This window comes from Hirundo rustica, chromosome 11 (genome assembly GCF_015227805.2).
Source record: "Hirundo rustica isolate bHirRus1 chromosome 11, bHirRus1.pri.v3, whole genome shotgun sequence".
NCBI lineage: Eukaryota > Metazoa > Chordata > Aves > Passeriformes > Hirundinidae > Hirundo > Hirundo rustica.
In genome coordinates, this window is record NC_053460.1 from 19,969,832 (window position 1) to 19,995,682 (window position 25,851).

The 25,851-nt window shown below is 44.7% G+C and overlaps 1 protein-coding gene across 6 annotated transcripts in view; it reads right to left on the bottom strand.

Annotated features, from left to right (window-relative positions):
• SLC7A10 (solute carrier family 7 member 10) overlaps positions 1 to 25,851 on the bottom strand; it is a 40,828-nt gene that overhangs the window by 3,250 nt on the left and 11,727 nt on the right. For 4 of the 6 annotated variants that reach the window (XM_040075452.2, XM_040075451.2, XM_040075456.1 and 1 more), the window contains exons 2-8: positions 15,049 to 15,253; positions 8,041 to 8,192; positions 7,199 to 7,324; positions 6,092 to 6,245; positions 4,323 to 4,446; positions 4,124 to 4,227; positions 2,996 to 3,092 (exon numbers count right to left, since the gene is read on the bottom strand). In XM_040075452.2, the coding sequence (XP_039931386.1) occupies positions 2,996 to 3,092; positions 4,124 to 4,227; positions 4,323 to 4,446; positions 6,092 to 6,245; positions 7,199 to 7,324; positions 8,041 to 8,192; positions 15,049 to 15,253 (962 nt within the window). The remainder of the gene's footprint in view (positions 1 to 2,995; positions 3,093 to 4,123; positions 4,228 to 4,322; positions 4,447 to 6,091; positions 6,246 to 7,198; positions 7,325 to 8,040; positions 8,193 to 15,048; positions 15,254 to 25,851) is intronic. The other 2 variants (XM_040075455.2, XM_040075453.2) reach the window with 1 other exon arrangement.

Below are 25,851 nucleotides of genomic sequence, written 5' to 3' on the forward strand. Positions count from 1 at the left end.
CCTGCACAAAACACCTGTCCAGTGGGCACTGCCTGCTGGAGCCCAGAGCCTGGGGGAAGCTAAATATCCAAATCCCTCCAGAGAGTGCTCAAGATTTTGGTTTGTGTTGATCCAGGCTCTCTTTGTGCTTGTATCCCTTTTTTCTTAATTAGCTGTTTCGATGGTAAATTCCTCCCAGGAGGGAAGGTTCCTGTGCCTCCAGCACCAGGAATTAAGCACCACCACAACCAAACACCCTGTTGGTCCCTCTGTTCCCCTATTCAAAGCCTTGCAGGCTTCGCAGGGGGCTTTCAACACCTTGAACTGGCTCACCACAAAACGGATTTAAATTTGGAACCATCTTGTATCGTTGTTCTATAACATGGTCACTGCTCTCCCCTAAACTGTGAACTGTACCATATGTGTTTACAAATCACTCCTGCCACTGAGGGTTTTGCAGTGACTAGATATTTATCTAGTGTTAGATACTTGTTTATTATTAGATATTTATCTGTTGTTAGATGTTTGTTAGTTGTTTACTATTGTTAGATACTTATTTGTTATTGAATACCTATTATTAGTAGATATTTAGAATAGAGACTCGACAAGGAAAAGGTCCTGTCATAAAGGGGGGAAGTGACGCCTTAAGTTTTAGTTTTCATGTTTTCCCGATTCTCTGCTGCCTAGGGGTGCAGTTCTGAGCCTCATATTAAGTGCTAGTAAGCTCTCTTCACAGAGCAGGCAGAAAAAACAAATCCTTTTCCTGCTGAAGACCAAGGACAACGGGTACAAGTTTTCAGACCCAAAAGCATAAATAAGGGTGGGCTGAAGAGAGAAAACAAGATGGATGTGACTTCATAATCTGAAGCTGTGATTGGAAAATTAAACTCAATATGCAAATGGACCAAAACTTATAAAAATGTGAGACCTTTTTGTGACTATTTTGGGTCCATCTTGGGTGTAGCCCTGGCCGGGCTCTTGTTCTGCCCAATGTGTGCCCTTAAAGGCCTTTTAATAAATATCTACTTTATTCTCTTAGCTCTGTCCACTCTCTGTTCCAGGTTAGCTTTCCCAAGGCATCCCTTGGAGCGGCAAGGTTCCGTGCGTGGGTGACACTGATGTGTCAGATGGGCTCACGGTGCGGGTGTCACCCCCAGCGGCTCGTGGCTGAGGAGGAGTGCTGCCCTCCAGATGGCCTGGCCAGAGCCACATGGCTGGCAGGGGGGCCAGATACTCCCCACCATCTTGCAAAAAACTGCGGTCTAAATTTTTCATTTACCTTGGCCATTGTTTTTTGGGAGTAAAATAGTGAATGAGTAAAAATAACGATCCTACTGGTAGTGTTGAAATAGCCATTCATCATGTACAAACAAACTTCTCTCCATGCAGAGAGCTAGGTGTGATTCAATGGAAGAGTAAAGGAACCTGATAAATTAATTTGGTTTGTCTAAAGTGTGGCCCCGTTTGCTGTTGTAGCAGCCTACACTATACTATTATTATCTTTCTATTTCTTAAGAAATTAATATTTCCTAGAAGCATTTGACGTGCACTGAGCTGCGTTAAAACACCTCCAAATGATGAATTAATGAATATGCCATGCTTGTTCTGATTTGCACTGTGATTTGGGGGGATGGTGTGGCATGGGTCAGGCATGGGCAGGCAGCTTGCTCTTGTTGGGGCCGTTCCACAGAGACACAGCCTCTGAGACTCACTCAGCGTGTGTTTCAGCTGATGTATTTAAAGGACAAAGGAGTTCTGCCTATGGGCCCCTGTAGAACACAGGATCCCACGATGGCTGCCCAGGGCACTTTACCCCAAAACTTTAATGGGTAATACACCAGATGTTTGTGATGGGGCACTAAGCCCCAGGAATGCTGTAAAACCTCAGTAAGATGCATATTTTGTCATAAAAGTGGAAGGAGCAGGAGGCTTATTTGGTGAAATTTTGTATGGGTGCATTCTGCCAGAATTGCTGTTAAAGCCAGGAGACATGTAAACATGCATCTTTCTAGTGCATCTGGGGTCAAACCCTCGTGATTTTGATATCAGTGGCAAATCTGCAGTTGGCAGCCATTGATGCAGCCAAGATTTCAAGCAAATGCCCTTTGGGGAATTCCTTTGCTTGGGCCCTGTGGCCATGGACAACAGCAGTGTGAATCACTTTCCTCTTTATCATCTTCTATGCCACTGTAAACCCCATCACACATTCTAGTTTCACTATTGGTAAAAGTGTATGAAGCTCTTTGTTTCAAATAGTGACTTCCCTAAGTCTTTAGTGTTGTGGAAATTTATACTGTGTAAAAAGCGAGGGGAATCTTTTTCCCATGGGAGCACACCAGTACCTGGACCAGCCCCCGCCACTCCTCACAGCTGCCCTGTGCGTGTCTGATCTTTGCAGGCAACCTCTGATGTACCATTCAGCAGATGCATTACTCAAGACCACTGTAATCACGTCCCTACTTAATTTTTTGGCCTGTGGAAAGAAATACCTATGGTCCTCAGAGAACTGCCTGACTACCCCTCACAAGATGTTAAAAGTAATTTTAAGAGCACTTTCCCTGGGACCCACCTTGCCTCTGGCTTTGGTGGCAGGACCTAAGGCAGACTTGCCTGAGTGGGATTAGCAGTGACCACGAAGATTTCCAAACGCTTGTGGGAAGCGGGCAAAATTGGTCTAAGGAACTCGTCTTTCCTTAAATGAAGAATCTCTGTTTCAGAAGACAGTCCCTGTCTCCTGCTGCAGGACAAGAGTTTATGAGCTTACACTGCAACTCAGGTTATGGGAGAAAGCCTTCAGGTGTCAAGGGGATTGGGAGGAGGAGGAATTATTTCTGGGGCTGAAGGCCGCTTCTCTCTGGGGCAGCTGGAGCTGCTCAGCTACCAGCTGCAATCCAGGGTGACCCACTGCTCCTCCTCTGGGGTAAAACCACCTCAAAGGTTTTTCCAGCCCATCTCTCAGTGGTTCAGTGTTTCTAAAAGAAGGTTATGTGGTGACAGAGCAGGGACAGTAACTTACACAGACGAGAAGGGCAGGGATGGGTGTGCAGTGCTCGACGTGGATCATGGCCAGCAAACTTGGCAAATGGCCTTCTCGAGCACCGGAGAAACATAACCTGGAAATGAGAAGAGTAATGATGAATCCACTGGGTGTGCAACAGCCTCTCCAGTCCCTAGTCATGTAACACCTCTTATCTCAACCTCCTGCTTCGGTCTTCTCATGGAAGGGAACCGTGGCTGCAACTGCAGAGACAACTAGAGACCGTGTCCCCTGGGGCAAGGTATTTAAACTAAACTCTCCGGTGCACAAGGCCTTTAACAGCTACTGTCACCCGGGGAAAGACCTGCTCTGAGATGCTCAAATACCTCTGAGGACTCTTTGCTGGCCAGCATTGTCTCTTTACCCAGTGAGGGATGAATACTCTGAAGGTTGTGTGGGTATTTACAGTGTCAGAAGGGGTTTGGATGAGGTTTAACATGCCTCAGCATTTCACTTCTAAGTGTACGGCGTGTTACATATGCACCCCGATGTGTTGCATTTCATCATACCCATGAAAGGGCTGGGATAAATAACTTCCCCGAGGTACTTCAGCTGTGTCCTCAAAAAACTTTATAACTTCTAAATTAAACTCAGACAGGTCAGTTATTATGAACGGACTTTATTGATTACAACCTCACAGACTTTACAGATTCTGGCCCAACTATCAGCAGTAAGCGTGCAAAGCATATTGCTTGAAAGGCGATTTTCCAGCACAGGCATGAAAATGCCTGGAACTGAGTACAGCACCAGGCCCTAAAACTCCTCTTTGAGCAAAGCACAGTTTAGCTGTGAGCCACCAGAACTTTGTTGATAAAAAATTTCTTTGGTTCCATGCTAAAGCTGTGTTTGGCTCTTACTGTGATTTATTCCACATCTGCAGACACTTTCAATAACTCACGAGGATTAATTTGCAAGAGATTTCATGATTCAATATTAAATTTGCTGATTGGAAACAGAATAATTCATAACTGATTGTATCGGCATACCCAACAGCAAACTCAGGCTCTACAACATCCAAAATATCTAGCTAGCATTTCTCTAGCAAACGCAATTAAAACAGCCCCTCCCCAAATTAGATAATGTTCATAAAATTGTACTCCATCTAACCTTGATGAGGTAAAAAGGTATCCATTTATTCCTCCAAATGTAGATAGGGCCACTGAGACTGGCATAACCCAGGAAAAATAGCCCAGTAACTTTTCACCAAATGTCTAAAGCAACAGAAGGCAGAGAAACTGAAATACACTGCAAAGCACAGCACCGAAATCAAAGTGTATTTTATACATCCAGGGAATGGTTTACTTACTACCGCCACAGCGTTGGAGGACAAGAGCTCTTGGGGTGACATGGCAGTGAAATATGCAATGTTGGTGAACGTATACACAAATGTCACCAATGGGATGGATATGAATATGGCACGAGGTAGGTTCCTAATAAGAGAATTAGGAGGGTAGATAAGAAATTACAATCATGCACAGCAAGAGCACAACAACTGTGTCCGGCCCGGGGCTGGCCACCCAGCTGGGCGGGTTCACTGGCTGCTCCTCTGGGGGAAGCAGTGCTCCCATCAGCTCTGACCCACCACGTGCTAGAGAAGGCTGAAAGTGCTGTGAAATCCTGTGTCTGCAGGGAGCTTCCTGGGATACCACCAGCTCCCTCTGGGCTCTCAACTGGGATTGATTTTTCACTGCTACTGAAAAATGAACCATCTGTTTCCCAAGAGCCCTGGGTACAGGCACCGTGGTGGAATAACCAGATTTGCTTTGCTTTACCTTCACCTGCTCAGAAAAGGAAGGGGATCCTGTTGTCCAGCTGCTGCCCTGGCCCGTTGTGTACCATAAACCTGGTCTGGTCATACAATGGCAACTTACAGTAGTACAGATATACTTGATCTCCAATCCAGAGACCTTCTTAGAGGTGCACACCTGAACTGCTCTGTCTCTACCATAATACATTTTTCTCTGTCTGTCAAATTTGGAAAAAAGAGTTTTAGAAAGCATGTTTAACCTTGTCAATTTGAATGGATTTAATAAAAGTAGGAAGTGGTTTTGGTTATCCAGTTTAATACTTTAATTTCTCCACTAAGCCTGCAACAAGAATTTAAGAAAAAAAAAAAAAAAAGGCCATTTGCTCCATTCTCTCTTTATTTCTCAACTAAGGCCATATTTACCTTATTTAAGTAACAACTGTTTTATTATTCAGCTTTGAAATGGTGGCGGTGGTGGTCCATTAAAATATTGTTGTTTATTAAGGAATCACATTACCGGGGTCCCTTTATTCCTGCTGAGATCTCTGGACATACACTTTTCCACTCACTGGTATGCAGACATGCTCATAAGGCTGTAGCTTTAAGTCATTCTCATCCAAGCTCTAATAGCTTACATTTCTTTTTGTTTAATTGCTGTGTGCAGTGGATGCCCAGAAGTAACTAATGCTCCAAGAGCTGCTCTTGACATTTGTCATTCCACTTTATTAACTCAGGAATGTTGAAATATTTGAGCTTTGCTGAACTAAATTTCCCTTTCCTTTCAACCTTCTCAGCCTTCTTGCGATAAATCCTTTCCAAGCCCTTCCCATACCCAGGATCAGCTGTGACCCAATGTGAGTTGCCTTGGCAGGCTGGCACCCACAGCTGTGCTGGGGCAGAGAGTGTCACTGTCACTGCACAACTAATCTTCTCTTTCAGGTGTCTGTGGGAGATCTGTGGGTGAGAAAGGAAAGCAACTTCCAGGATAATTCAACTTTTTTATGACAAAGAAGATTCTCCCTGAAGATACTTGTGCGGTATCTCATCTATGGTTAATTTTCTGCTACAGAAGATTGAACATGGTTGAAGAGTGACATAAAGATACTGCCTTGTCTATAGGCTGCTTTGATTCAGTTAATACCTTCTGCAATATTCAGTGTTTCTGTAACTTGCCTGCTATCTGTTCTAAACAAAACTCTCTCTCCCTTAGAAAGATCAGTCCCACATTCACGGAAAGACATTGCAACATCTTATGGAAGGAGTAATATTCCCAGAGAGCTCCAGTGTCTCAGCACTGCAAGAAGAGTGTCATGGAAATGGATACTTGCCTGCGGGGATCAACCAGCTCTTCTGTTACATAGTTCAAGAAGTTCCAGCCGCTGAATGCAAAGGACCCTTGAAGAAAAGCTAATGCTAAATGCCCCACGGATGGAGTCATCCAAAATCTGAACGCACTGCTTGGGGTCAGCTCTTTGTAGTTTCCTGCACAGAGAGCGCAAGCCAGATGTTAGGCCACGCCTACCTACCTCACACACCTAAAACCAGGTAAGCTTTCACTCTTTATTCTTTATTCTTTGTTCTTTATTCTTTTTTGGAACTGAGGCTTAGTGCTCCTCCTGTCCCCATGGGCTGACATAGCAGCTGCTGTGTTTTCTGCAGGACAGTGTCCTGTGGGGCAGCTTGTGCCCTATGGGCACCCTTCACCACCATGTGTAAGCAGCAACTCCTGAGACCCTTTGTCAACCTGCACTGTCTGAGGGGGGATCCTTGGCAGTGTAAACTCCTACCTGCTCTTAATGCAATTTTCTTTGCAAGAGTTTGGTGTTGTTTAGTAGGAATCCTTGAAAATTAGATGTCTATGGGCCCGAAGGTTTGTCAAGACTGTAGGACTAGTACCACTGAGAAAACAAGCTTTCTGCTCTCTGTAAATGTCGTATTTCCTCGTCCTTTATATGACTCATCATATATAGGAAAAAAATATTATAAGTATTTTGTTCTTTCGGCTTTCCAAAACTGGTGAATCAGTGAGACATTTTTCACCCATGTTTAATCTTATAAGTGACTTTTTGTAGGACTAGTGCCTGAAAAGGAGCAGATATCTTCCTGCCCTAGGCAAAGCATTGCTTATTCATTTTACATCCAGAGCACATCAAATTCACAACAGATTAAAAATTTTAAGTAACTATTCCAAAACATTGAGAGCTGCTTTCCTTTATTCTATCAAATCCTACCAGGTGGGCTGGAAAGGGACTTTTTTTAAGGGGATACAGCTGGTTTCTCCCATCTTCCTCAGCTGTGCCAGTAAGCAATTCCACAGCTTGGCAAAACCCAGCACACCTTCAGGTCAGTTTGTAAGGGGGAAACATTGCAGTAAGTGGGAAAAATCAAGTCTGTCAACAGTACCATACCAATGTTAGAGCTGTCTCACAGAGTACCTTTAAAGATCTGCATGAAGCCCACAATAATGATAAGAGTCAGGGCTAAGAGTTTTCCTGCCGTAAATATATCCTGAATGCGCGTTGCCCATCGCACACTGGAGCTGTTCACCCAGGTCAGGAGGACTGGAGAGCAAAAGACTGAATTCAGTGAAATGAAATTATGTTTATTTAAGAACATACAGTCAAAATATTGAAAAGCAGATGCATGTTCCTGCAGGGAGCTCTAGCATGGCCAGTAACGAGGGTGCAGAGGAGCATTGCCTTTCCCAGCTGCCGGGCAGCTCCTGGAAGCATCGGGTGCTGCCAGCTGGGGCTCTCCCCAGCCCCAAGAACTGTGCCTGAGTAGTGCTCAGCATGCAAGGATCATTGCCTCTGCACAGAAACAGCGAAAATCTTCAGTCCTGGAGCTCAGGTTTGCTTCTGCCAGCTCCACAAGCAACAAATGCAGAGCTGGCTGCACGCTGCCTTGTGCACACTCACACTGGTGAATGCGAGAGAAGCCCAGGAAGGGGGAGGGCTCAAAGGGTGCTGGGTCACCTATGCCAGGTGCCCATGGGTCTGCAGGGAGCACGGCACTGTCCCATCCCACGTGCCACCACTTTCCATGGACCCACAGGGATTGGGGTGCCTTTGTGCCTCCCTCCAGGCCGCTGTACTTGCTGCAGGCAAGTGGAAAGGGACAGAATATCCCAATATCCCAGTCCCAGTGCTATTCCTGGGACCTCCCCACTGGCCTTTGGAGTTGTGGCCCTGACCCCAGCCCAGCTGGAACTGCCCCTCAAGTGGTCTCTTGTAAAACCAGGGCAAGATCTGTATGTGCGCAAGGAGCAAATACTCACGTAAACACACCATGGAGAGGATCCTAGAGGCATTATAGGGGGGGATACAGTCGGGGAAGATGGGCTGCAGGACGTAGTTTGAGAAGGTCAGGGCAATGACAGCCAGACTAGTTGGGTACATGATAAGCACTGCGCTCCACAGCAGCAGAAACCTGGAAAGACAAGGAAAAGCACAAAGAAAGCAGTGCTGGAGCTGTGCTGGAGGAGATAACACACAGGAGCTCAGCTGTGCACAGCACAATCAGGGCTGAGCACCTTCATCCTGGTCACACATCACAGTCACTCAAGACTCTCCTCATCCCTTTTCCCATGTTCTCTGCACAATCTGTATTAAAAATGAAACACTGTAAAGCAAAGCAGGGTTTAGGAATATGTAGAAGAGCAAGGATTCTGACCAGCGGGTATGTTTGTATTTAACTGCGTGTTTAGATGAAAGGAGCTCTGTTGTTTCTGGACTGACATGTCACCACAGCAGACAGCAGTCCCTACACTGAAGGCACCTCTGAAGGGTTGTGGCAGGGCCCTCAGCCGTGGGCAGCAGCTGTGCTCTTGGGGCTGCTGGCAGTTCCCTGTCCTTGTCACCGCTGGGGCCGGCTCTGGGACCCAGGCCAGGGCAGATCGGTGCTGCAGCATTTTGTGATGGATCACACAGCTAGGCTGGCTGCCTCCAGATTAAGGAGATTGCACCCAACAAGGTATTGTGCAGATATGAACTGTGAGATATTTTGGTTTTTCACTCTGTGCAAAAGAAAAAAAAAAAGTTAAAAAGGCAGCAATGGATCAGGTTAGTCTTTAAAAATATTTGAAGTATAATTATTTCTACTGTGAGAAGTAATCATTGCAAGAAAGTGGTTTCTTGCCATGTATATGCACACACAGATACACACAGTCATTCATTCAAGTACATGCACAAATGTAATGTGCAGGGATGCTTGACACAAATGAGGATTTGAAATGATATTTCCAAATAAGATGGTATAATTTCTATATCACATTTATAAAGAGAGTTGTTCTTTAAGGGGCTGCACCCACCCTGCTTCCAGCTCTGTAAACCTGGCACAGCTGAGGGAGTCTCTCTCTGTGTCATTAACCTGGAGGGAGCACTGCTGCTGGGTGCTCCTCAGCTGAGGTGGAAAACGTCTCTCAGTCCCATCCTTCACTTTGCCTTGAGACATGACTTTAAGAGTTAAGATTTTAGCTAAGGGTTAGAAGCAATTTATATTGATCAAGATGTAAGTTAAATTAGTAAATGGTAGGTTAATGATTATTAGATGCCCAAGCTAACTGTTATATTATGAGCTTGTTTATAGAAAAAGTGGAGTAAGTGAACTGTCATAAGAATAGATTGAAACCACTAAGAACAATGGCCAGCACCTGGACTTGGTATCAATCAATCACGAAGCAGGGGACCTTGGACGGTGCCAGAGGGTCACAGAGACCTGATGAAGACTCTCCTGACTTCATCCTTTGAGACCACTGACCCAATTCGAGACCACCGACCCAATTCAAGAGAAGAACTGCGCACGCGTGAAGGACTGATAGCCTCATTTTAATACAGAGCGGGGATGGGAGGTGCTGGGGTTATGCATATGTATTGTATGTAAGATCTTGGAGAATAAATAGAGGGCAAAGAGCCTTGTTCGGGGCGGCCACGCCTTTCAGAGAGGACTCCTGTGCCGCCCGCAAGTGAATAAACATACCACTTTCTAACTTTAATTAGTTAGGGGGTCTTTGTCCATGACTGTATCGGTTTTCAATGACTCAGCCTTCTTGTTTCTGGGAAGTATGGGGCAGCTGTTAGCTACCGTAGTTAATCTGGTAAAAAATTAAGAGCTGAGTACTTTCCCAACTGGCACTGTAGTTTTTTACAATAAACTCAGCAGGTTTTTTTCTTTCTCTTGATTTTGTCGTGTGAATCAGTTTGTTCCCCGCCCCCCAATTTCTGTTGTTTTTCATTGTGGTTCAGAGCAGTTTTCTCCAGTGACTGCTTTGTGCTATTTGGTGTTGATGATGTACCCAGCTTGGGACAGCTCTGCAGATTCTGCTCGCTGAGTTAACTCAGTGGTCCACACTGAAGAATAAATGGGACCTAAAGTCTACAGTGACAATTTGCTGAATATGATTAGGATACTGATGGTGCTGCCTGAGGTCACACTGTTTTGTATGGCTGTAAACTGGCTGGGCCTTTGCAGAGGCTACCAGCTTTTCCCTGTCATGATTATCTTCACCCACACAAATGATGTACATTGAGAATTATGGAAAACATTCAGTGAGGAGAATGTCTCTGAAAACACTCTTTCAGGCAAAATTGGCCCTTGTTTCTGTGCTGCAGTATGAAGTGTGGTATAGCTGGTATTGGGTAGAATATGGTTTAATGGGAATGGATTGTTTACGACAGTCATGAAATTGAAATGCAAGATTGATAACACAAATTAAAGCAAATGCATAATTTGAGCAGAGGAGGGACGAAGTTGCACTGTCAAATGTGAAGCTCAAAGGAGAAATGGCAGTAAAAGAAGAAGGAGGCTTGCCGAAGGTGTAGGCCCACTTTTATCGTGTTTCTAAAGGTAAGTTTTAATCAAAACCTATTTCTGAGAAAAAGATCTCCACGCTGGTCACTCAGATCACATTCACACCCCTAAACAGCCAGCTGTGGGGCCAGGGTGCAGCGCTGGCACGAGATGTGTTGCCCCAGTGCCAGCAGCTGCCAGGGCAGGATGAGGACCTGGAGGCTCGGCTGGCTGGGAAGGGCTCTCCTGAGTAACATGGCTCGTGGAGAGATGATGTTTGCCTGAGGCAGGGAGATGACACAGCATGGCATCCCTGGAATTACTTTGTTCTTCCGATGGAAAGTGGCAGAATTATTGCCCTGAGGGCTGAGCTGTGGTACTGGAGATGGAACTCCACCTTACAGCCTTCACAGTTAGTCAGTAGCTGTGATTACAAAATAAGAGAAGTTAAATCCCTTGTTGCTGAGTGAAAAGTGATCAAATCTTTATAACAGGCCTGAGACACCTGAATATAAAGAAAAAGGAGCTTGGTTTCAGGTGTTGTGGGTTTGGTTTTTTGGGCTTTGTTTGTTTGTTTGTTGGGTTTGTTTGTTTGTTTGTTTGGGTTTGTTTGTTTGTTTGTTTGTTTTTGGGGGGTTGGTTTTTTTTGTTTGGGGGGGGTTGTGTTGTTTTTTGTTTGTTTGTTTTTTGTGGTTTTGGTTTTGTTTGTTTGTTTGTTTTGGGTTTTGTTTGTTTGTTTTTTGTTTTTTTCTGAACACCGGAGTTTGCATGAGAAATCAGAGCTGCTGCATGCGGTGGTGGTGAAGGAGCTGGTAGAATAATATCTCTGCCTGTATTCTAGCTACTGGCTGGACGGCCTCAGCTGTGTTTGGTTGTTGAGCCTGATCCAAAGTTCATTGAAGTTAAGGGCACACACTCCCATCTGTGTGTATGATGAGATAATGTCTCCTTAGAGGCCATCCCCATCTCAGAAACAGGCCAGAGTGAGCGGTGCCATGTGCTGCTCTTGGGAAAATGTGACATTCATGTGAGGTGCCAGTCATCCTTGGACCAAAACTGAATTTTTTTGCAGATACCTCTGCATACTATTTTCCTCACCTGTGGAAAGAAAAAAACTGCATGGTTTTATCTGGGTCCTAAATAGTCTAGTGGACTTGGTGAAATTGGTTCTCAAATTTGAGATGTGCCTGTACTCCCACAAGGATCTCACATTAGGTATGTTAAGGATTCAAAGCAGCCTGTGAAAATATAAAATTCCAGTGTACCCTACATGTGCATCATTAGCAAAAGAAAAGAGTTTGAAACAGGTGCTATCGTACAACTCAGTACAGTTCAGGAAAAACTGAACTGTACTGAGTTGGAGCCAGTTTGAATACTACTAATGCCATCCTACATTGCTGAAAGACTTACTGCCTTTGGAGAATTCAAAATTTTGCAATAACAAAAAAGGAACATAGAAGTATATTTGAAGCATGTTATACTTGCAGTTTAGAGTGGCACTTATCAAAGCTTTGGCTGAAAACTCTCCTCTGACTGATTTTGATAAGGACATGTGTCCAGTCACACCCTCTGCTGGTGAAGCAGCTGCGATGGCTGCAGTGTTATTGCTGAGCTTTCAGAAAAAGTTGTATTGATCAGAAACACTCTGGAGGGTTTTTCATGAAGCTGAATTTATTCACTGTCTTCTGCAAGAATACCTATGAAGCATTTTATTTATCATTTGGGGTAATATTCTTTTTATGTCTCAAACAGGCTTGCAAGCCCATGTCAGGAGAGCTGCACCCAGATGGCTCCTGCAGCACAGGCTGTGACATATTCCCTGCAGTTTGTGTGCTCACACACAAATGCTATTTAAAACCAAAATGATTTCTAAACAGAGACAAAAGCAGGAGTCTTTCTTTGGTTCCAGACCAGAGCCAGTAATACTGGAACCCTTGCTCACCTCTTCCTTCTCCCCTGGCCAGAGGAGCTGCAGGGTGTCTCTGCTCAGGCTTTTCTCCAGGCAAGGTTTGCCATCGCTACCACTTTTCAGCAGTGTTTCATGCTGTCCTTGAGCTGCACTTAGAGCAGGGCTGCTGCTCTGCAGCCACAGCTCCTCCCAGCTCAGGAGATCGCCCTGTCCTGCCTCTGTTAGTCCACTCACCTACTTATATCACACCCAGCAATGTGGCCTTTTAAATAAAGAGTTTTTCATCCAGCTATCAATACTGCCAGACACAGAAGCTGGGGCATGCAGTACTCCAATGGCTGTTACAATCAAATGGTATTACTTTGTGCCTTTAGCTATGCAGGAAAACATAATAAATGCAGGGATTTTGGGAGATAGGGACAAGACAACAGAAGTGGAGTTGTTGTTGTCTGAGTGGGTATAGCACGTGCTCTTATAACCTTTTTATGAATAGACCAAACCATCCCGTTGGTCACTGGGGAAGTCAGTTGCGTGGGAAAGGCAGATGAACTAAAACCTTGTGTGCTGAGTTTGATGTAGTTGGCTGTGGAAGGATTAAATGCAAGGAGAGGAGCAGTGGGTTTTATCTCTGAGCAGTGGGGAGGCACGCTGCAGGCCCCTTTAAGCTCAGAACACTTGTGCAGCTGCAGCGGTGGGAGGGCACTCCCCAAGTGGGAAGCCAAAGGTGTTTGTCAGAGCTCCCCAAAGCTGCAGTCTTTAGGTGGTGGCTCAGCAAAGTGCAGCAGGGCACAATTCCAGCTTGGCTTTACTGGAAAATATGGCCAAAGCCCCCGTTTTTACATCAAAACCGAGCTGATGGCTTTTGCCTAAGGCAAGCGTTTGTCATAATAGTGGGATTATTACTTTTCTTGCGAGAAGAGCTGAAGTCTCTACACAGGAAGAATGGGAGCACTATTTCCCTTCAGGTAACAGGCTGTACTTTTTTGATATTGCTTGTGCATTACAAGCCTGGACACCAAGCAAGTGCTGCCCAAGCAGAATTTCCTGCCCTGGGAGGTGAGACTGTACCCAGGTACAGGCTGGGTAGTGATCAATCAACTGCTGTGTGGTTTGTTATAGCAGCTGCATGGCTTGGTATTTGCAGGGACCAGGCAAGTTCTCTGAATATGGCAGAGGGAGCTGAGGAACAATTTAAAGCCAGGTTTAGTTGTACTTGATTTCTAAGTAGTTTCATTTTCTCCCCTAGAGAGCAGAATTCTTTTGGTTTTGTGGAACTCTCATGTTTGTGGCCTCCTTCACAGTGTCGTTCCAGGGATGGGGCTTGTGAAGGTTTGTGGGGTTCTGTGCTCTCAGTTCCCTTGTCCCTGCTTGCAGACACAGTTCCTGTGAGCAGGCAATAGGGAAGCTGCTGCCTGCCTGCTGCAGTGCCCTGGAGAAGCAGGAGCTCTGCCGTGCAGCTCCTGCCCCCATGAGAGAACAAACCTCAGTGGAGCTGAGAATTGATTAACCAAGCCAACATTGTTGTTACCTCAATCTGATCTGTCATGTCAGTGTAATTTTCCATGCAAAGTGGGACAGCAGTCAGAGCAGAGATTCCATGAACTAAAGGAACACAGACTTCATGAACTTTATAAGGCAATGGCTTAAGTTTGACGAACATCTGAAATGCCCTTTGTGACCAGGCGTGTCTGTAATGCTGGCTGTGCCCACTGCCTGTGTGGCGTTCAGCTGCAGCAGGCATGAAAGGACAGCTTTTGGGACAGGGTGACAGACTGCCTGTGTTACGTTTGTTCTGATTTGTCCTTGCTCAGCAGCCAGCTCAACTGCTATAAGCTTGTTTTCCATCTCACACGAGAAGGAATACTCTGGTTTGGTGTGGGTTTTTTCCTTACTATTTCTCTAGTTTTCTCTACAGGTGCTTATTTTTCTTAACTAAACCATCAGCATGTGGTATGGCCTCTCTACTCACAATGAGAGAACTGGTCAGAACATTCTGGTGCTTCTCTAGTAGGCTGCGAGTACAGGCTGACAGATTAATTAATTGTGTTGAGTACATGAAAAAGTGTACACTCAAATAAAAAAGGTAAGCTCCTCTCACTTGTCCCTTCCTCACAGCCACACTACTCCATTAGTAATATTTTCAAGGAGAAATCCTTCCCCTAGTTAGCACTCCTCCCATCTCTGTATTTACAACACTTGGTTATTCTGTACAGCTGCAGTAAGTGAAGCAGCTTTGCTTTATTTCTGGTAAGTAGCTCCAGCCTGGCCTCCCTGGTGGGAAAAGCTCCTCCACACAAGGCACGGATCATGACTTGCACACAGGAAGATCACTTGGACATAGCATCACACTTTTCTGTTGTGGACTTTGAGGCAGTGGGGGAGGTGAAAGGATGTCACCTTCCCTTGGAAAACAGCACTGGGAGGTCTGTGTAGGGACAATTTGGCATTTCTAACAGAGAACAGAAAGATTGGTTTTGCTGAAGCATTTTTATTGACAAATGTTGTCTCTTCCAAGTGAGATGGCTTTCCCACGCCAAATACACAACATAAATGTGTTTTCAAATTAGTTTATAGAGATAAGGTACTTACCCAGCTAACCCACCAAAAATCTCTGTGACATAGGAATAATCCCCTCCTGACTTGGGGATGGTGACTCCCAGTTCAGCGTAGCACAGCGAGCCCAGGGCAGCCACACCACCACCAAGCACCCAAATAACGAGAGCCAGTCCCACCGAGCCGGCGTGCTCCAAAACTCCCTTCGGTGAAATAAAGATCCCAGAACCAATGATATTGCCTGGAAAGGACAATATGTTAGCAGTCAGGTAAACAAAAGTAAATAGTTTTATTTATTCAAAAGAAGGTGAAGAAGCCCATAGGCCCCACTCAAACAAAAAGCACAGCCGCCCTTTCCCCTGCCCCTGCCCCCTTTTCCGAGTTTGCGTGACTGCACTATTGCTGATCACACCCTGCCATTTATCAGCAATCGAAGACAGTAAGTGTGCGCTCAGCTCTGCTGAAGCATGATAAGTCTCAGCTGAGGATTCATGAGTTTTCTGCCATGAACCTCCTCAGCTTGCAAAGTATCTGCACTCACCTGCCATGTCCAAGTGTATTATTGAAAGGAGTTAGAGGTGACTTTGTAAGGAAGATTTTTCATCTGCTCCTAAGAGGAATTTGAACAAGTTAAGGCCCATTTCCAGGGAGTTTGGGAAGTCCAAAATAAAAAGTGTAGCATTGTCTATAACAATGGGTCCAAAAGGTGTGCTTGCCACCAAGGATGGATTTAAGATTGTGCTTGAAAAAGTAATCTCAAAGTCTAAAGTACTAAAAATCCATACGCATTTTGTACTAGCAATACCTGTGCTGCTTAGTCATCAGCAATAAAATTTAAAGTTATAATGTGGCATGACTAAAATATTGGACAGTATGAGACAATTGAGACGATGTGAGTTGAAGCAGTGCTGGGTATAGAAAAGGAGTGCTGGATACCACCTGGTGCTCTTTTTTCATGTGGGGCCAGCAAGGGTTACACGATGGGTGAGCAGCTGGCTCAGGGTCAGCACAAAGGGTGACAGTGACCGGGGTGACATCAGACTGGGGCCTGGCACCAGTGGGGCTCTGCAGGGCTCCATCCTCAGCCCTGTGCTTCCAACACCTTCATTAGGGATTTGGGCCAGGGCTCAAAGGAGCACTGAGGAGGTTTGCTGCTGACTCTGAATTAGGAGCTGTGGCTCCTTTGAGGGCAGAGGCCCTGCAGAGAGACCCAGCCCAGTGAGAGATGGACCATCCCCAGGCATGTGAAGTTTAACGCAGCAGGTGCTGGGCTCTGCCCCTGGCCCGGGGCACCCCTGGCTGTGTGCATGGGCTGGGGAAGGAGAGGCTGGAGAGCAGCTGCAGGAAGGGGCCCGGGGGTCCTGCTCAGTGGCCACTTGGAGCTGAGCCAGCAGTGCCCTGGCGGCCAGGAGGGACATCCCTGTCCTGGGGCACCGGGCCCAGCACTGCCAGCCCAGGAAGGGATTGTTCTGCTCTGCTCTGGGCTGGGGCGGCCTCACCTCGAGTGCTGGGGGCAGTTTGGGGCACCGCAGCATAAAAAAGACATGAAGCCATTGGAGAGTGCCCAGAGGAGGCCACAAGGATGGGGAAGGGTCAGGAGGGAAAATCTTATGAGTCTTTGGTACTGCTGTGTGCCACAGTCTGAACAGTTGTACTCATGCATATGGAGAAAGGCCTTAAGTTATAAAAGCCCCTTAAAAATGATCTGCTACCTGCCAGCATACATGCTTGTGTATCTGCATTTTTCACACATCAACATACCTGAAAACTTTTTTGGGAGGAGCTGATGGTGTTTTGGGGAGCATGCTAAAGTTCAGATGTAGCATTTTTTACCAAAATAGATCTGTAGGTTTCCATTGCCTGTTTGGGATGGAACCATATTCCTTTCTGCCCAATTCAGTACCGAACAAACGCCCAGAGACAGAATAACCCCTAAATGGGTCCACTGGCTTCTTTCATGCCATCTCCTCCTGTTCACTACCCTTGTTCATTTTAGCTCAGGTTTGCTGAGCAGATGCAAACACTCATCCTTCAGCAGGCTCTCAGTTTCCACCCCTGTCTCTTGGGTCACCTTTCCATTTTGTCCATACATGAAGAAAGGATGCAATGCAAACACAGCATGGCATCCCTCAAACTGATAATGGAGCAGAAATCCAGTGTTACAGCGTGTCTCTGCAGAGCTGTGCTGGGTGGTGCTGGCAGGGCTCTTCCCTGAGCTCTGCTGTGGCTTTGTGCTGGAGAGGGGTGAGCTGATGGCACACCGGGCTTTCTGTTCCCACTCAAAGGGGTGATGGACAGAGCTGCGGTGGGCTGGGAAGGGCGGGGAAGTGGAGAGAGAAGCATCAGCAGCACCACTGGAAGCAGTGTGGTCTGGCCAAGTTGTGAGGGACCCAGGGAAGGGAGCTGATCCTGGTGAGGTGTAACTGCAGGGAGAAGGTGGTGGCAGTGATCTGGCACAGCAGTGCCAGAGTGCAGTCTAAAGAAACAGTCACTGATGTGTTTTTTGAATGCTTGCACTTGGCATTGTCAAAGCTCTGAGTCTCTCTGTGTTTCATGTTTCTGCCTCCAGGCAGAGGCATGGCTTGTCCCTGGCAGCCTGGTGATGGGCAGTGAGGGGCACTGGCAGTGGAGCTCTTTTTCAAATCCAAATGGTTGCAGGGAGGAGGCGTCCGTGGCTTAGAACGATGGTCTCCTTTTATGGTAAGACTGCCAAAGCAATCCTCCTCATCTGCAACTCTGTCTGAGCTGGAAACAGCCAGAACTTTAAGGAGAATGCTTTCTGGGTGCAACTATCTGAAGGAGCAGGACAAGGACCAGACAGCCTTCTGGATAGTTCTTTCATACAAATATTCCATTAATGTTTTTAGTAAATTAAATAGCAAATCATATTTTTAAAAATGTAATATTCTTCATGAATGAATAAAGAATAGGGCAAAATTACCTTCCAAATTCATTACGTATTACTTTACACTTGCAACATGTGCAAAAGCCGTATCAGGGAGGAGGGGTGTGACAGCCACAGCTGGTCTGCAGCTGGACAGATAAATTTGGCCATAACAGAACCCCAGTTAGGCTAGCCTAGTTTGTTAAAGAGAAGTAATCAAATCCCTGGGTGAGCAATGATAGGTTGGATTAGAACTCAAAAAGGGACCCCAGCCAATCCCATTCAATCCTGATTGCAGACATCTCATTGGCCAGTGAGCTGGGCGGGGCAGAGACCCTGACCAATGAGGTGTTCAGGTGGGAATTTTGAACCCCTTATAAAAGGGGCCTCCATCAATAAACTCTGGCTGTGGTTGCGTGATCTCAGCTTGCTCAGTCGTGTGTCTGCCTCCAAAACTGCGACCAAACGTGATAGAGTGGAAGTGCTACAGCCCTTCCAATAACAAAATGTTCTTATGAAATATGCCATGAATGTGGTAACTGTGCCCAAAGAGTACCTTCACTTCACTTGGCGTGGGACGTGTTTAAAAATAGTAATGGTGGAGATACTAAAGTGCTCCAGAAAATAAGATGGCAGAAACTGCATGATGAGAAGCAGTTTTCAGGAGGTCTTGGTCAGCAGGAACTGGAGGGAATTTGGTGAGCAGTTTTAGGGGTGAGAAAATGCAATATGCACTCTTTCCCAAACATAGCACGATATTTTGTCATCTCTTGTTTCTTGGTGTTTGTTGCCTTTTTTCTCCTTTTCACAATAATATGGAAGAGTTGGGATAAAAATACCATGACAACCTCAGCTTTTGTTTAAAAATTATTTTACTGACCCTTATGAGTCAGAAGGCAAGCAAAATATCCTGAAATATATATATACATATATGTATCGCTTCTGAGACCTTATCCAGTCTCATGATTATATATATATTTTTTTTTCTGGACAATGGAAGCGGGGGAGAATTAAATAAATAAATAAATAAATAAATGTCTGTGTTTTTTTATCCCTCCAGTCAAGTAACACAGCAGTGCTGGTAGTAAAATTAGCAGAATGTTTGCATGAAAGAACCATCCAGAAGGCTGTCTGGTCTTTGTCCTGTTCCTTCAGATAGCTGCACCCAGAAAGGTTTCTCCTTAAACAATGTCCTGGCTGTTTCCAGCTCAGAGTTGCAGACGAGGAGCCCAGCCTGTCACCTGCGAGCTGCACGCTCAGCCCAAGCAGTCAAATTTGCCAGGTCCTGGGTTGGATGAATCCAAACCAGCTGTTGCAACATGGGTGTGAAGTGGGTCCACCCTCTCCTATCAGCCATGCTCCACCTCTGACTTAGTGGAAGTGAGTCCCAAACCTGACTTTCTGTGAAGAGAATGCCAAATCTTTTATTTATCTGCAGCACACAATCCACACAGACTATAAAAATAATGGATCTTGCAGCCCGTTGGAAGCATCCATCAGTTCTGTAAGAATGGACTTATTACATGTAGAGACCATATTTGGTCTTGCTTGGATAAAACCAAGCAATTTCCTGTAGAGTTAGCAAAGAAAAATATCACTAATGCCTTTTTATTGCATACACATTTCTTTAAAGATCTGTTGTACATCTGAAATTCTGAACGGATCGGTAATTTGTCTAAGCAGCTCTTTCCCCTACAAAGTGAAGTATTAATAACAAAGAAATTCTGTGCCTTTTTGGTTTTGGTTTTTTTTTTTTTTTTTTTGGCTGCAGCCAGGTAAATCAGTTTGTCACTAGTTATTCGGTGAAGGATTATAGCAGGCAACATTGCTAAAAAACCGTGCATGGTTCATGAATATGAGTCCTGCCAGACTCCTGCTTTCATCAAGTGCTGTTTGGTGTCCTCAGGAGATGGCACTCCACACTCAAGGTGGGCCACAGAGCACTCAGTGATGAGGTGGGGAGCTGTGATGTCCAAAGGCAGGCAGAGGGAATTCTCCCTGGGTTCTCTGCCTGTGAGAACTGGGTGTCCTGCTTCCTTCAGCCTTGTGGAGGTGCATCCCATGTTTATCGAATCAGAATAGGAACTGGTAAGAGTAGTCAATCACAGTAGTCAGCATCATCAAAGATTATACCCCAACTGTAGAGTGGGTGTTTAATTGCTACAGTTGTGACAGATGGTCTATTTACTGTCTGGGTATATTTACTACGAAGGGCAAGGCTGGCACTTGTTTCTCAGTGTCATTGTGCACAAGCTGTAGAAAATGGGATTTTTTTTTTTTTTTTTTCTTCTCTTGAAGTAAATGTTTGAGACCAACCTGATCTCAGGTACAGCCCTCTCTTTATATATTGGTATATTGTATCCTCAACAGCAGATACAGGCAGTTTTCACTGAGAATAAAATAATAATCAAAAAATTCTCCCATCCTCTCAGGACTCCCACATCTAGGTAGACATTGCTCAGGCCAGCAGGATGTCTGTGTCACTGCTTTAAAAAGTTCTCTTATAAACAAATGTGGAAGCTTTGCATCCTGACTAGGAATTATAAATAAATATATCTTTTTTTCAGTACAAAATATTGTAAAGAATTGAGAATCCTGTTAGGCAAGAGCAACAAAAAAGATTGATCAAAAGGAATTGTGCTTCGCAAACTGTTTAAATCCGAATTAAACATGAGGTGGATTATGTCAATAAGGGTGAGGATGTAAGTCATCGTGGATATTTATTTATGTATGTATTTAGCAGAAATCTGCTAAATGAAGCAGCTTCTGGTGCAGCTAATTGTCAGTTAATTTGCTCCCAGGCGTTAAACACTCCCGACTGAGGATGTCAGTGATCGGTTTTTACTGTCAGTGCCTGTTTGTGAACTCAGGGCATGACACAGCTACAAAACCAGTCAAGAAGTAAAATGCACAGCTCGTAACTTTGGTGCAAACTGGAAATTTGGTGGCAGCACAGACAGCCCCAATGACTCTGTTTATTCACAGTAAATGAACTTGCTGCTCCCTGGCCTGGCTAAGCTCAAGCTCTGGCTCAGCCACGTGCCAGAAGTGGCTGCCATGCCCCAGAGCTGCGCTGTGGCTCCCAGTGACGCAAGGCCAGGCACAAGGCGCTGCTCAGGCTTTGCCCCGCTCTTCTCCAGCTTATTAACACAAGTGTAGCATCTAATGCCAGAGATGATAAGTGTCCCCTCCTTCCCTACTAAAAGACAAAGACTAAAAGAAATTCTGAATCAAGAAAACTGGTCTAAAAAATTACTAGGCTGTAGGGACTCAACAGAATTAAAACTATCAAACACTTCAAGTGCGTTTTCTTAACCTCTAGTCAAACATGAATTTAGGCTATGTGACAGTTAAGGTATTTAATGCAATTTCTTGGGGTTTTTTGCTTCTAAATAGCATTCACGAAACTCTTAATGGAAGACGGATGAAGAATAAAAGGCTCTATAAAGCCTGGCATTAAAATAATAGCCATTTAACTCCACATGCAAGTAAAAAATGGAACTCCTGTATCAGCGGAAAATGAATTATGGCTGCTCTGCTAATATGCTTGCAAAACCACTCCCCTCAAAAATGCCTGTAAAAATAACAGTGATAATTTAATGTCTACAGGGATTAGTATTTAATAAAATTAAACAAACTTAAAACCTGACTTCAAATATTTATGTTAAAATTCCTAACAAGCAAGAACATGACCAGCCATTATAAACTGCTATTCTAGCATTCCAACTGGATTTTACTATGTTAAGAATTTATAATCTGATTAGACTACACACAGCTATAAAGATTTTAAAAATCAGGCTGCTTCAAATACTGACAAAAGCGTTTTCTTTAACTTCTGATAAATATATAAAGATTATTTGCCTTCTGAGCACTAATATGCAGGTGTAGTCCATGAGTACTCGAAGAACCAAAGTTTTCTAACATTGAAGATGTGGACAGAACAGAAAACTGAGTTAAGGAAAGTAACTATTGCAGGCATAGCTTTACTAATAATACCTGATGCAGTCTTACAAGGTGTGCAATAGTGTGTTCCAGTGATAACGGTTAGATTTTGCTATTGCATGAGGTACTGTGGAGATCTGTAAATAATTTAGATTTCTATATACTAAAAATCAGTATCTGCTCAGTGCCCTGCCCAGCTGCACGAAGGACACGAAAAAAGCAGACTTGCCCATCTGGTAGGAAATGGGCTGGAAATATCTGTTATCTGGTGAACCTGAAGAGCTGTGGCAAGGATGGAATGTCATTCTCATCCTGAAGTTTAGTGAATTTTACTGTGGGTGCCAAATTTTTGGTTTGCTGTTCTCCCTAGTAATCAACCAGTCTCCAGGATGGTGGCATGTATCCTTCCCCAGAGAGAGAATAACCTCTGCCTTCTCATCTGTTATTTTAAGAAAATGTAAGACTTATTAAATTGCAAAGGCCACTGATAAGCAGAACTAGCAAGTGCATACAATTTGTACATGCCAGCTGCATTGTTGTGATTCTGGGAGTGTATTAGGCAGCTGTATTGCAATTAGATGAAAAAATCACAATTAGAGAAGAACAATCAAGGCAAATTTTGCTGGTCTCAGTCTTCACAGGACCTTTAATATATCTGAGGCCATTTGAATAGTTCTTTAAAAGTAGTAAACTGCACATTTGGCTCTGGCTTGAGGTATATAAACTGCTTAATGATGATGGTTTATTTGGATTCCCTTTCCAACAGTAGTGGAAGGCAGCCTTAAAGGAAAGAAGTACTCTGATCCTGCACGACACATTTATGGGACTGCAGTGCTTTGCTATTCAGCTGGAGCTTGCTGCTTGCCACAGGAGACTGACCGTGCTCATGCTATTAGCACTCCATCCTCTGCCAAAGCACCCAACAACTTAAACCCACAAAAACATGGTGGTTTAAAATTTCTACCTTTTTGTAAAATTAGTGACAATTTGTCAATTACTTTTCTTCTACAGGAGCAGTTTAACCAAGAGATACTTCAACAGGAAAGCTTTTAAGCCTCTGTTTTGGTAACATGGTGTTCACAAAATAATCTGTTCCTTCAACAGCATTCAAAGGAGGTTCCTTTGGAATGTGTTGGCTGCTTGTAGGAAGGGCACATCTGTACCATAAAGACCTCACTAAAGGAGACACGATGTGGTGATATTCTCATTACAGAACTTGAGTCAAATGCAAATGTTCCAATAACCAAAACCAGCACTGGAACCTCCGATCCGGTTCTCTGGCTTGTAAGCACCATGCTCTCCTGAGTATGGATGTGGGCATACACTAGGAATGATGGATGAATTTAGAAATCCTTTTGTTGAAAATTGCAGGGCCTAACTGAGAAGGAAACCTGGCTGTCCCTATGTCCTAGTGCTAGTCCCGACCTGCTGGAGACCAAACATTTAGGTGATGTGTGCACAGGATGGATCTGCACTAAGGCATATAAATGGCCAGGAGGTGCTGGGGATCAGGCCTCTTAGGAGCATGTGAAATAATAAAGATGACAGATGTCTGCTAGTACATGGTTTTATTCAGTTTTATTTGAGTAACATTGTTACAGTGTGTTTATTTCAAAGAAGAAGTTAAAGCCTGTATGATAGGATTTTGTTGTTGTTCTAAACTGAAGCTCCTTTTATTCTGTTAATCCTTTCACAGGCTGCAGGCTCTGTCTCCTCTTTTCAGGCACACAGTCCACTGCTTTATTCTCCTGCTCCTCTATTCTGACTCTTGTACTTGCTCTGACTTCTCTACTTCCTTAACTTCTGACTTGCTCTCCTCTTCTCTTGCCAGCATTGGGATATGTGGGCTGCATTTCATTACCATGAAGAGGAAACCTCAGCCTCCCTTGCCCTTCTCTGTACACTGCAACGATAAGGCAGAAATGTCAGGAAAAGCCTTCTAGGGACTGGGTGACTTTTTCAGTGGGATATTCTCACCGTGAGCTCCCACACACTGTGACACTCAGAGCAGACTGTGCAGCAGTGCAGCTGTGCCCAGGAGGGGATTACATACAACCTGCTACTCTTGCTGAGCTTCACATTGCACCTTCCTCTTCTGCCCCATTCCCTGACATCAGGAACGTTCAGCAGAGCTTATTGCAGGGCCGTGCTGCCAGGTAAGGATGAAGGAAACCCAGACAGCTGCAGAGCAGTTCTTTTTGGTGGTTCCCACTGCATCCAGTGGTACATGGGTCTATGGGGAACAGAGTCTCAAACTTCCCTGTGACTGTGGGACTTCAGCACATAAAGGAGCTACGGTGACCCTTAAAGCAAAGGAGAGAAGACTTCAACCCTCCTACTAATTTCCAAACAGAAACTGAATGCCAAACCTACCTTGATGTTGTGAGAGGGATGTGGAGAAAACCTCTATGATGCTCCTAAAATGCCTGGATTGCCCTGGTAACAAAGTGCAGCACTGCACACTGACTGCTCTCCATAAATAGTGCAGCTTTATGCTCTTTTGACCCTTGTTATCTGTCCAACATCTGGTTTCTGTGCTCTCTGGATCTCAATATCCTTACCTGGAATTTTACCTGCAAATGGCAGAAACGTGTTGTTAAATCCCCTGATGTAGAAATGGGCAGTGTGTAAAGCTCTGCCCTGCAAGCATGCTGGAGGGCATGGGGGTCTTCTCTAGGACACTGTGACTGATTACTAACTGAAAAATTCTAATTTGAAGGAAAGCAACTGACAGTGGAGATGGGTCCTTCTGTAGTGGCTGAAGGGGCACATGCCAGCCCATTCAGCTGATTTAATGTTTGTCCCTTGGCTCAGAAATCCCACAAGTGATAGCTGCATCTCTAGGAGTGCTCTCACCGGGCCCTCTACATCTGCAATCATTTTCAGTCTTTACCAAGAAGAAAAGCAGTTACAAAATACTGCTGTAAAACTCACCAACTCAGCTATGAAAACAGCCAGAGTTCAGCTGTGTCAGGGAGTGCTGTGGCTCAGACAAAGACAATATGTCAGATACAGCTTTTTAGCAGCCCACTCTTCAGCTCTACTTATGCCAATGGTAAAGATGCCCTTCAGCCCTGCTTACACCCTGCACCATCTTTGAAGCATAATTTGTTTTATGGAAAATGCCAGATTTTTTCCTTTTTTTCTCCCCCTAACTCTGTTCTTTTTGCTCATTGTGATTGATCATGGAGAACACATTATTTAATCTGGAAAATTCATGAGCAGCTGCTGCCCAGTGAGAAAGCCTCTTGCTGTCCATTCCTGAAAGCGGTCAGTCTTCATGGATGTGTCAGTGCCCAGATCAGAAAGATTAAATAGAACATCAGTATGCAATTTTGAGAGTTACACAGCACACAGAAGGATTTTTTGTTAGACAAGTCTAGGCTCTAGCAGAAGAAACCAGCCTGGAAGTTGGCACATTTCTCTGACCACCACACTACTCCACACTCCCTGCTTACCTCATACAGCATCTCTGCAGTTTTTTTTGCTGTGAAAAATGTTCCTCCTTCAGAATTAAAAATTTATTTGCCTGTATTGGTGTCCTTGCAACCCTCAGGCTACCAAAAACCCACGTGTGCTCTGCACCAGTCAAGGGACAGGATGGGACTTCTGAAGCAGCATTACAGGAATGAGCAGTCTGGAGAGAAGACACAGCTTGAACATGATTGCACAACTGCAAATAAAGGAAAACCTAATTCCCACTCTTGCCTCTGATTTTCTCTCAAATTACTGAGGTTTATGCCTTCTGCTTTGATCCCACCACGATGAGCCCTGCAAAAGTCCTCAGACTCAGGCCAGTTGGTGGACTTTCGACTGTGCTTACATGGCTTCTGCAAACTTGGGATCCATTAAGAGCATCTCTAAACTAGGCATCTCTTAATTCTTGATTTCGGAGGGGGTATTATGGGAACTTCAGTATGCTAAACTTTTAAGATAAAGCTTATTCTTCAGTATTACCCTGAATAGTAAAAGGCTAAAATGTTCAAAGTGCCCTTCTGAATTGAAATTCCCAG